This window comes from Rhineura floridana, chromosome 6, assembly GCF_030035675.1.
Source record: "Rhineura floridana isolate rRhiFlo1 chromosome 6, rRhiFlo1.hap2, whole genome shotgun sequence".
Taxonomy (NCBI): domain Eukaryota; kingdom Metazoa; phylum Chordata; class Lepidosauria; order Squamata; family Rhineuridae; genus Rhineura; species Rhineura floridana.
The window spans coordinates 118528231-118540310 of record NC_084485.1 but is presented as its reverse complement, the minus strand read 5'-3'; the positions used below and the strand labels follow the sequence as shown (position 1 = coordinate 118540310).

At 40.6% G+C, this 12080-nt stretch overlaps 1 protein-coding gene across 2 annotated transcripts in view; it reads right to left on the bottom strand.

The window, feature by feature from the left end:
• Positions 1–12080, bottom strand: part of LRRC8C (leucine rich repeat containing 8 VRAC subunit C) — a 76864-nt gene that overhangs the window by 34259 nt on the left and 30525 nt on the right. For both annotated transcript variants that reach the window (XM_061633599.1, XM_061633600.1), the window contains exon 2: positions 5166–5307. In XM_061633599.1, the coding sequence (XP_061489583.1) occupies positions 5166–5303 (138 nt within the window). In that variant the 5' untranslated portion in view covers positions 5304–5307. The remainder of the gene's footprint in view (positions 1–5165; positions 5308–12080) is intronic.

Here is a 12080-nt window from a genome sequence, read left to right as displayed (position 1 = left end):
GAACCAGACACCTGGCTGGATCTGCCCTCTAAATTAAATATTTAGTATTGCTATCAATAACAATCAGACTGCAGACAGTGGATTGGTCTCAGCTACCGGCACTACTTGAGTGACCGCACGTTTATGCCAGAAGCAGAAACCTCATTTGCTTCTAAGGAAGACACAGCCTGCCATCTAGAAATGGCGTTTGTACAATAGCAATAGGCAGGAATGCAAATATTTGCATTCTCACACTCCATCTCCCTGAGCTGCGCTCATTTTGCACATTCTGCATATGCTTACTTTAGCAGAAAGAACCGGCTGCGTGCTTTTACCCCTCAATAAGATATATTTTCGATATATGCCTGCAAGAAGTTTAGTATTTAATGGTTATAAAAAGGTGTGCTGGGTATGCACTACCAACACAATCTGGAAATGCAAGAAGGAGGAACTGCCAGGGCTGGTGTGCAGAGGCAAGCCTCGAGCTGAGCCAGGGAACAGGCAGGCAGTCAAGCTGTTAGGCCAAAATGGACAAGTGGGGAGTAGGGATGGAAAGATCTGTCAATTTTGGTTTTCATTTTTCCTATCTTAAATTCAGTCCTCCGCCTTTCTGCACCAATTTGAGATATTTTTTTTAAAAAAATCTTCATGAAAATTCTCCAGGTCTGTAATGCAAATTTCTCCTTGTAAACACATTTTTTGTGGGCAGTTTTGACTAATGTATACATACTTGCAAGTCATTTTTCCTCATATAATGCATTTTGGGTAGGTTATTTTCACTCATATATTCATTTGTATGCACACTTTCCCCTAACTTATGCATTTTTATAAACGCTGGTTGGTGAACTAGATTGCAGAATTTGAATAAGTGCGAATTTTGAAGGATGGCTGTGTTTCGATTCTCATATTGCTTCGGAGATTGCGAATTTGTTAGATGCAGCTTGAAATGCGAACTGAATCTAAATTCTTGCCCATTCCTACTGGAGAGCAGCTCAGTTTGTGCCTCAGACACAAGATGTTCAGACTGAGGAGCCAAGCCAGAGCTTTCTAGAACCAGGCGGCCCTTTGTGTCACCTCACACCTGCTAAGATGATAGCTACAATACCATTCTCAGTAGTGGTGCTGAAGCACAGGAGAAAGCAGGCAAGCAAATCCCTCTTCTGTCAAACTTCCACAGTAGAGCAGAGAATAAAGGCCCCATGCCAGATTCCTTAGTTCAGGGGTGGGGTACCTCAGGCCCAAGGGTCTGTCTATGTGGCCCTCAGGCCATGCCCCTCTCCAAGCCACGCCCCTCACTGGCCCTGGCCCATGCCCTCATTGAGTGTTTTTACCTGGCTGGAATATGTCATTAACCTGTGATAATGCCTTCCACTTGCCTGAAGGATGGACAGAGGTATGTGTAGAAACCTCTGACTCTTGCATGGCTGGGATATAGCCTACTGTACCAATCACATACATTGCTCCACCCACTTTTGCCTCTGGTCCATTCCACCACGGGTATGCACAGCCTACCCCCACCCCAGAAGGTTACCCATGAGGGAATGTGGCTCTGGGGCTGAAAAAGGTTCCCCACACCTGCCCTATCTCAAATCTGTTGGCACCTTAAATGGCTAAGTGGTACAGTGGATGGTGCATGCCTCAGTGTTCTTAGCGTGGTTTCCAAACTGGCCTCCCATAGTTTCTCAGTGCCACTATCAAATCCTCCCCAATTTTTCCTCAGCTCATATTAAAGTTTTCCTCCAACCTTCCTCTGCCCTGAGATGCGAAAGCTAAAATACATTTGATTAACAGTATGCAAAAAGTGAATGCGATTGTGATAAGCACACATTGATTGGGAGATGGCTAAAGTAGGAATGTTAGCTAAGTGGAAATGCTCACAGTAGGCCCACAGCCAGGAATATAGGCTTCTAAGAGTCAAGCATTTCAGGCTTGCGCTCACTGTTAACTGCCAGTTCAGGAGAAGACAGATGGGTCCTCTGAAGAGCGTGAGTCGAGGGAGGGAGGGGGAGAATATGAGCAGAATATAGTGCCATATATAGTACTGAGATACTGTTTATAGAACACAAATTAAAAATAATTTGTTCCATCCCAGATTTTTCTGGTTCTCCATTTTTTATCCCACGCAAGCCAATCTTTGTGGGAGGAGACTGAATACGGGGATAATGATACTTCTTCCCCAAGGCATAAGGAAAAGACATCACTACCATTGGTGGGAAAAGGCAAGGGTTTACTATTTAGACTTCTGTGGTATACATACTCAAGAGTACAGTCTCCTGTGCCTCTGTGTGTTCCCATGTGCATGCTCAAGAAGCTGTGGGTTGCATCCACTTAATTTCTACTCAGAGCAGACCCATTAAAATTAATGGGCCTAAGTTGAGAGACATTTGATGGGTCTGCTCTGAATACACAGCCCAATAAGCAGAGCTTGGAAAAGTTACTTTTTTGAACTACAACTCCCAACAGCCCAATCCAGTGGCCATGCTGGCTGGGGCTGATGGGAGTTGTAGTTCAAAAAAGTAACTTTTCCAAGCTCTGCCAATAAGTAATAACCAGATGCAATAGCATGGATGATCTCTACCATTAATGCTTTCTATATGTAAACCTTTTGGTAGCAACACTGCATTAATCTATACATAACACTTCACCAATGCAACCTGTGTGTTAGAATTTACTGATATTTAAGTTTTCCTCTTCAGCCATGAAAAATAACTGTTTCAAATATGTTACTAAAATTAAGCACATTCTTCAAGTTAATTAACTGTAAGACAGCTATGGGCGTTATAGGAATGGATCTGGACTTAGTTATACTTAGAGTAGACCTAACACTGACCCACTGAAATCACTGACACTTAAGTTAGTCATCATGGCTAACTTTAAATCCCATTGATTTCAAGGGGACTATATGAAGTATGACTAAAGCTGCAATCCTGACCTCACTTACCTGGGAGTAAGCCCCACTGGATTCAGTAGGATTTACTTCTAAGTAGACATGGTCAAGACTGTGATATAGGTCCGGATCCGATCCAGAAAATGTTGAGAGATGCAAAAAGAAATATAATCCTCAAAAGTGGTGCATCAAGGAGAATGGATTGGTTTTGTAATACCCAATATGGTTCAACAGAACCTCTCCCAGCAACCTTAGGAACAGCAGTTACAAGTTCTCCTGTTTCAAGATGGGCTTTCTCAGAATTCTAGCACAACAGGAAGTTCCCTGGGTTCCTCTTGTAAACCGTCTGATATTTTTGTAGAGCCCACCCTAAACAAGTCTCGGCAAACTGATGTTGTTTAAACTTTCAGTTAAACCTTGTGGAATTAATATGAATTATTAGTTAACAGGCACCCTTAAAGTTTTCCTTTTTTGGCCTTTAGGGAACATTTATTAAATATGGGGGCATTAAATAAACCAAACACTTTCATGCCATCTCTAAGCAAAATCCAGGGAGAAAAATAATACCAGATATTGCCAAATGGAAAAAAAAGAGAGAGGCAGAAATAGGTGTTTCCCTCACCTTCAAATAATCCAAGCTGCTTAAGCAAGTATCATACAATAAATGGGGGTTGGTGGGTGGGTTTAAAACAGCCTATACTAGGTTTTGTCAACACTTATCGAACATGGAAATTCATCAGGCGAAAAGTGATGATCAGAGCTTGTTCATCGTGTGCATTTTGACTTGATGGGAAAACAACAAATCCTGAGGTCATTCAACTCTCAGGTGCACTGTCAGAACCTTTAAGCAATGAAGTGAGCCCGAAGCTTGCTGGGTTTTTTAAAAGCCCTGTTCATTTTGCATTTGATTCTATTCTAATATAGCCATGTATTCATTTAATGCTATTTCCCCTTCCAAGTCCTTACATGTAGTGCTTTAAAAATGATCGAACTTTATCAGTCTATACCAACACTAAGGTAATAAATGAAAGGCACCTGTTGGTGCAGCAATGTTTGAATGTGAAATAAACAGGGTATAAAACTTAGGTGGCTAATCTGCAGCACACTACAGGTGGAGGAAAAGGGATCCAAAGGCCTGGTTATGGCACAGAGTTGGGCCTTCAGTCCTGTCTGGCTCTCCAGGGCTAGTCTGCTGCTTCCTCCACTCCTCAGTAGAGAAAATGTAAAACCAGGTTTTCAGACGAACCCCTGCAATGTGTTGAAAAAATGTGGTTTATGGCATGCAAAGGCTAACTCCAACCCCAATGGAGCACATTGGAAGGGGCTCTATGCACATACTGATGTACAAATAGAGAACTCCTCCACATTGGGGGAGGGCTGATTGGGCCAGGATCTACCCTTTGCAATACACACATATGCTGTACAAGATGTAGTGTTGGCCACAAACCTGGACGGTTTTAAAAGAGGATTAGACGAATTCACATAGGATAAGGCTGTTTGTAGCTGCTAGCCACAATGGCTATGTCCTCCCTCCACTGATGAAGGCCGTATGCTTCTGAATTGCTGAGAATCACAAGTGAGGAGAGTGCTCTTGTGCACGGGTCATGCATCTGGTTGGCCACTGTGAGAACGGGATCCTGGACTAGATGGGCTTTTGGCTTGATTCAGCAGAGATCTTCTTATATCTTTAGGAACGTAGGAGTCAGACCATTGATTCAGACTACTGGTCCATCTAACTCAGAATTGTGTACACTGACTGACAGCAGTTCTCCAAGGTTTCAAACAGGGGTCTCTCCCAGCCCTACCGGAAGATGGTGGGAACTGAACCTAGGACTTTCTGCATGCAAAGTGTGTGCTCTACCACTGAGCCACATCCCTTCCCCAATGCTGTTATCAATGTATGTTCAGAGCCCCCTCCAACATGCTCCAAGCAGACAGATGTAGGGGGCATGGCTGCCAGGCCTAGTAGCTGGGAGTGGGGTTGGCCCCTTTGCCCCCCTTTCAATGTGTATGGGGGGTATCTGATCTCTTCTGCACGAAAGGAGGAGGGTGCTACTGGCCACAAGAATGTAGGGCACTAGAGTGATACAATGTCATACTTTGGGACTTGTTGGCCACCACTGCTATAAATTGTTCTGCTTAAACATTTATCTCTTGTAAGTTAAGTTTTACTTAAACAGGGATGAAAAAATAAATAAATTCTGACCATCTGCCTGCCACTCTGACCATTTCTGCTGACACTTGGGAACGCTTTCCAGGCCCTATCTTGACAGCATCCGTTTTTAGACTGTTTATTTACCTGCAGCGTGCAACCAAACACACCAATCATCAGCATGGCAACAGAAAGATAGTCTGTAAATACATCCCACCACGGCTTCAGCACCCGGAAGGCTGGCTGCTGCTCAGAGAACTGGCGGAATTCAGTAATAGGAATCATTGTTCTGAAAGACAGTGAAGGGGAGCAGGGTGAAATGGTTAGGGTTTTTAAAACGATTTCATTCAATGTAACTTACAGTGAAACGACGTATTTTCCTCTTCAATGAGTTCATAGCAATTCACACTGATGTGATCACCTGGCCCACGAGGCCTAGAAGCAGGTGCTAGTTATCAAGCCTGAAGGTCCTCGGTAACATTAACACTTCCCCAGTTTCTTCACTGATCTTCCAGGTTGGCCTCTGATTTGCTGGGAATCTCATAAGGTAGGAGTTGGCAATGTGGCGCCCTTCAGATGTTGTTGGACTACAACTCCCATCATTCCTGATCATTGGCCATGCTGAATAAAGAAGGCTGATGGGAGCTGGAATCCAGCGTTGGCTATCCCTGTTATAAGGGGTGCATAAAGTGCTCTTCCAACCTTGGAAAGTCTGTTGATGACTTATACTCATCAAGCCAGGGCCTCATGGTTCATACTGTTCTACTATCAACCTCTTCCTTGCTTGCTCCTTAGAATTCAAACTTTGTTTTCACCTGCCTGACAAGATCTGACCTTACAAGATCTAAACAGGGTGGTTCATGGCAGATGCTCTTGGAGGTCACTGATTCATAGGGTCGCAATAAGTTGTAATCAACAACAATAACAGCCTGACCTTTCTGGGTCATTTAAAAATGAACTGATTATGGACCCCAGCAACTCAGCCCACTGTCAATCCCAACTGGGGAGACTCCTGCCTGTCAGTTCTAACCATTCCCAGAGCCAATTTATGTTGGGGAAGGGCCTTAGGTCAGTGGGAGAAGAGATGCTCTTCATGCAAAAGGTCCCAGGTTCAGCACCTGGCATCTCCAGTTACAGTTGGGAAAGACTCCAATCGGAAACTTTAGAGAGCCGCTGCCAGCCAGGGTAGATAATACTGGACGGGCCAGTTAGCTGACACAGGATAAGGCAGCTTCCTATGTTCCTATGGTACATGAGCAACACATCTGCTACTTTCCTATAGCTTCTTCCCAAACCATCATGGTAGTGTCTAAATACAGTGGACATGCGGACATTCATATACATTAGCTCCAATCTGGTGTTGTGAAGGTAGCCCTAGAAAAGCAGGACATTGGTCAATGCCCTTCCATGCCCCAACAGCTTTTCAGACACCTTTGTATTGCATAATCGGTAGTCCAACCAGGATGCTAAAGGAAAATTACAGAGATCTGTCCTCAGCTTATATATGGACCTTCTTCTTTTTGGCTGCAGTGTTGTATTCATTTGTTTGTGGAAGAATGCATCTTATACTCATATTCATAATTTAAAATGTCTTTCATACTCTGATGATTCCAGGTCTAGCGATGAAATCTAAGCTCCAGATACCATTAGCAGTGATATAAGGCAGATTTGTTTCTGTTTCATAAGTTCATTAGTAACAACGAAAGGATGCTATTTGCAAATACAATGTTAGACAAGCTTGGCAGTTTCAAAGTTTTCAGCTTAGTTTACTGAACATAAGAACAAGAAACATGCTTGGATCACCCTCTAGGCATCAGAAAATTTACCAATGCAAGTATCCTAATATGTATAGGGGGGGAAATGCAGTTCAAAACATCTGGGAAACCCACATCCTTAACTATTAGCTGGCCAAAGACATTATCCTAAAATGCAGGTGCATCAATATCTATTATCATGTGCAAGAATCAGTGCTGAGTGCACATGTAAGCAGAGTGCTGAAAGGTCACAACTGCCCAGCTTCATTACAATGCCATTGTGGAGGCTATCATGAAAAGGACAGTGCAGATCACAGTAGAAAGAGCCACCTAACGCTTTCCAAAGGATAACAATCATATTCCATATCAACATTCAAAAGATCATGAACTGACCTGCATAGAAAATGGAGAAGGATTTTTGGTTGATTTAGCAACCTCTGCCAAATGTTACGGGAAATGTTACCTTTGCTATTGCAGTTCCTGTATTCCTCTGCGAGAACGGAATTAATTCTTTAGAGGATACAGCAGTACAGGCTACACAGACCTAATTGTTCTCAGCAGTTCTGTCTCTTGGAAGATTCTCTTGGAATCCAAGCATCTTGCTACACTGCATCTGTTCTCAGGACTGTGATCTAGTTGTGTGAGCCTTCAACCAGATCACAGAATGGCCATGAATAGTTCGGGTCTTGGGTTGTCCAGGACTTAGATCTATTTCAACCTTATAATTCTATGATATCCATTTTGGATTTCTGAAAAACTCTAGACTTACTTTCAATTTCTTTAAAACAAACAAGTTAGTCCTTATTAAGATAGACATTTCAAAGCAAGCAAACAGGGTCCTTAAAAGTTCCTTTAAAAGTGATGTTTCTGTGTCACAGAAATATGGCCTTGCAGGCCATCTACATCAACTTTAAAGTTCAGAGCTAAAGCATCCCCACCAGATGTTTCAAGACCTTCAGCAAGAGAGAGCCAACCACTATGAAGAGAGCCGTGGATGAATCAGAATTCGCAGCTTTCATTAAAAATAGAGAGGACACTTCTAGCATTTGTAGAACCTGAGATATGAAGCAAAGTGTGCAGGCAGGTAGTCCAGGTCCTCACTCATCTTGTGAGAAACTAGTCTGCTCCCACCTTTCAGTGTTTTTAGCCAGTGAACAAAGTCATAGCAATGACTGATATTTAGGAAAGCAAATCTAGCCAATTATAGAGAAGGCTAGAATGAAACACCCATTATCTAGAAAATGTGATTTTCTTCTAACTTTTTACACATAAATTCTTATTTTATTTATTTTATTATTTATTTTATTCGATTTATATACTGCCCACAGCCCGAAGGCTCTCAGGGTGGTGAACAACATAGGATAAAATACAATAAAATCACAAAACAATAGAGCGTAAATACCAAACAATAAACAACCTAATATACATTAAAAGCTTAAAAATAGATTAAAATGCCTGGGAGAATAAAAAGGTTTTCACCTGGCGCCGAAAAGCTAAAAGTGTAGGTGCCAGGCGAACCTCATCGGGGAGACTGTTCCATAATTCGGGGGCAGCCACTGAAAAGGCCCTAGATCTTGTTACGACCCTCCGAGCTTCTCTGTGAGTCGGAACTCGGAGGAGGGCCTTAGATGTTGAATGTAGTGAACGTAGTGAACGGGTAGGTTCAAATTCTTCTGTTCATGCCAATGCAGATAAAGCCCATCATTTTTAATACCCATATTGCAGGGGGCAGGACTGTGGCTGAGAGTGTGTGGGTTGTGCCAGCCCTGCATAGTAGCAGACTATGGGAGTGTATACATATACATCATACTTTTAAAGCACATCATTCTCCCCAAAGAATCCTGGGCACTGTTGTCAATGTTTTAAACAACCTCATATGTCCTTTTTCTAAATGCAAGCCAGCATTCTTTAAGACAGCAATTGGGAACCTGTGGGCTTCCATATGTTCTTGGACTCTCAACTCCCATCAGCCCCAGCCAGCATGATCAATGGGTCAGGGATGATGGGAGTCCAGTGATATATAGAAAGCCAGACTCCTCTGCTTTAAGGGTACTGCCAAAATGTATGGTCCACCTTTTGGTCTATAGAATAAAGTGGGTGCCCTTTATTTCTAAACACACCAGCTCCTTGGTTCCACTCACATTTAAATTTGAATCCAAAGCCAGTAACAGATGTTAAATCATCACCATTAGAAATGAGCACTTATAAGCTCTGTAGCCACCTCCTAAGTTTTCTGTTCATAATTCATCTATATCAGTAGCATCCTCAGTTGCCAACAGCACAAAAAGTTACAAAACAACTTCTGCAGAATTCCATGCAATGATAGCAAGGAAACAAACAATGCATTCGTCTTTGTCACAATTCTTGTGACCTGCACAAGAAACTTGGTTGGGCTCAGCAAGTTTCTTGGTATGATCCTTCCTGAAAGTTTAAGAAGAGCCCATTTGAGTTAAGCACCCAACTTATTTATTGGTTTAAAGAGGTTATGAATATTTTTCTTTTTCTTTTTTTTTTACAATAATTTTTATTCAAATTTTCATAAAACATACAAAACAAAATCATAAAACATTCAAAGACAAAAAACAAAACAAAACAAAAATGATTAAACAAAAAAATAAAATGTTGACTTCCCATTTGTCACAGATCAAATCAGTTATAGGTCTACAATATATAACAATCCTGTCTCTTAAATTATATTATAAAATCACTTTCCTCCAGTAGTTATCTTAATTAATCATCAAATCTCATAAACATTACTTTATTCTTTCCACAAAAAGTCAAAGAGAGGTTTCAATTCTTTAAGAAATATATCTATCAATTTTTCTCCAAATAAACATGTCGATTAATCCATCTCGTTAATAATAATAATAATCTTATTGTCATAACCATAGTCCAAATAAACATATCGATTAATCCATCTCATCAAAATCTGTTAGGTCCAATAATTTCAATAGCCATTATTCCATTATCCATATTAATTCCATCTTCCATCTTCAATAGTCCTGTTAAGTCCAGTAATTTCAGTGTCCAATCTTCCATTATCAGTATTCCATAATAATCTTGCTGTCATAGCCATAGTCATATAATAAGAGTCTGATGGGAATTTCCTCTATCCCAAATATTTTCTTGCCATCAATTCTGAATAAGTTGCTGAAATATTGTTGTAAAGTCATATCTCTGTTCTTCTTTTTTACAGAATGCACTGGCTCATCTCTTGAGAGTTTTTCCATTGTCACATGGCTGCAGTTAATTCCATAGATTTTCTCTATATCAAGCTCCATCACATCATTCCAGTCCAGAAGATTATCCAAGCCATTGATAACTTTATCTCTAATATCTTCATTAATTTCTTCAGAGATAACGTTAAATTCCAAACAGTAGATTTTATTTCTAATATCCATAAACTCCAGATCTTTTTCCAATTCCACATTTGTTCCAATCTCCAGGGCTTGTATCTTCCCTTTATTTTTTCTTTTCTCATCTCTGATCTCATTCTCCTCTCTCACAGGATCCCCTATTTCTTTAAGCTCCTGCGTCATTTTGCTCAGTTCCATTTTCAGCTCCTTACTGCCCTGTCGCAGGGTTTGTTTCGTTATCTCAATCTCATCCATTATTTTCTGAAACATAATTACTTCCAGATTCTCAGCCACTTTCTTGATTGCCATTTTTAAAACCACGACAACAAAACAAAACAAAAATAAAGAAGAACCACTTCTTATTTCAGCAACAATTGGGTTAATATTCCAGGCTTGATGACATCACAGTATAAACAGAGCAGCCTGCCTTATCTCTCTATGTTCAAGAATACAAAACAAATTTAGTTCCCAGCATCAAAACAGTTAGTGGCGTCGTGAAGAAGCAGATTCGTCAAAATAAAATAGACCAAAAAGAGAATAGTCCCAGACAATATAATGTTCCTCGGAATAGAAATCCCTCTTCTGTTTATATCTTTAGAATGCACTTCCAGGACAGCTTTTTGCAATAGAAACAGAGATAAGCTGTTAATTTCGTGAATAACAGAGAAGAGTTATAGCTCACCCAGAAGTTCTTTAAAGCTGATTCATTTGACAAATCTCTTTTTGCTGCAACAATTTAAACCAAGTAAAAAAAATAATAGAAAGAAGGGTGCTTGCCTGTTAGTCCGTTTTCTCTTTGAAGAAAAGATAAACGTATCGCATTAATCAGATAGAGCTTGTTCGGAAGTCCGTCCGGCATTGCTGGCTGGACTTTTTCTCATAAATTAATGAAATCCAGTCCTCCCAACAAAAACAGGCTTTTGAGGTTGATCTCTACATTTCTCCCTGCCCGGGAGAAATTTCATCAGTCAAAAAAAAAATGTTCTGACTGATTTATATCTGAATAAGCTTCTTCTGCGGTGGGAGCCTGTCTCAAAAGCAGGCACAAGCGAAGTCACCCTTCCCGGAAGTCCAGGTTATGAATATTTTTCAACAGATGGCGCAGTCCACAACTGGGCTATGCACTAGGCCACAGGTAGCCAACCTTATTTTATTTATTTATTTATTGTATTTATATACCGCCCCATAGCAGAAGTTCTCTGGGCGGTTTACAATAACTAAAAACATTAAAAACAAATATACAAATTTAAAAACACATATTTTAAAAACAATTTAAACCAATTTACTATAGATATATGTGTGTGTTTACCACTGATATTCATATTTAGCTTTACAGCAATAATAATCTAGCAATTTATTCAACATATTTTATATAAAATTGCATGTACATTATTATACATTTGCTTAAATATTATAATCATGGTTTTTGAGAGGACTATTATATACACTGAGTTAGCAAATCCATATATTTAATAAAAACACCAGCTAACAGAACCTATTACAGAAAAACAAGGCTTCTACTTTGGGGACCTTGACAGCAAAACCAAAATCCCCGATCAAACTTTTATTGTTGTGTCTCATTAACAATGAAGTCCAGATTCTGTTCAGCACAGAGGCAGCATGCGCCCCTCCCCAACTCCATTTTATGCTATCCACATAAGATGTCCCATTCCTCTGTCACTCCAGAGTCACTTCCTTTGTGTTTGTTCCCTCTTGGTTTTTGCCCTCTTTCCATGGGGTTTCTGAGCAAATATGATAAAATATAATATATTCACTAATAGGCAAAAAACCTTGCGGTTTAAGAATGTACCTATAGCCCACAGCTATTTCTATCAAACTTTAAAAAGCAGGGAAATCGGGCAGCTATAGTGAATGCACCAGGGGAGCAGGGAGACCTGACCTCCCTCTGAGATATTGGACTGCCCTACAAATTGGTCAAAATGCAAACACCA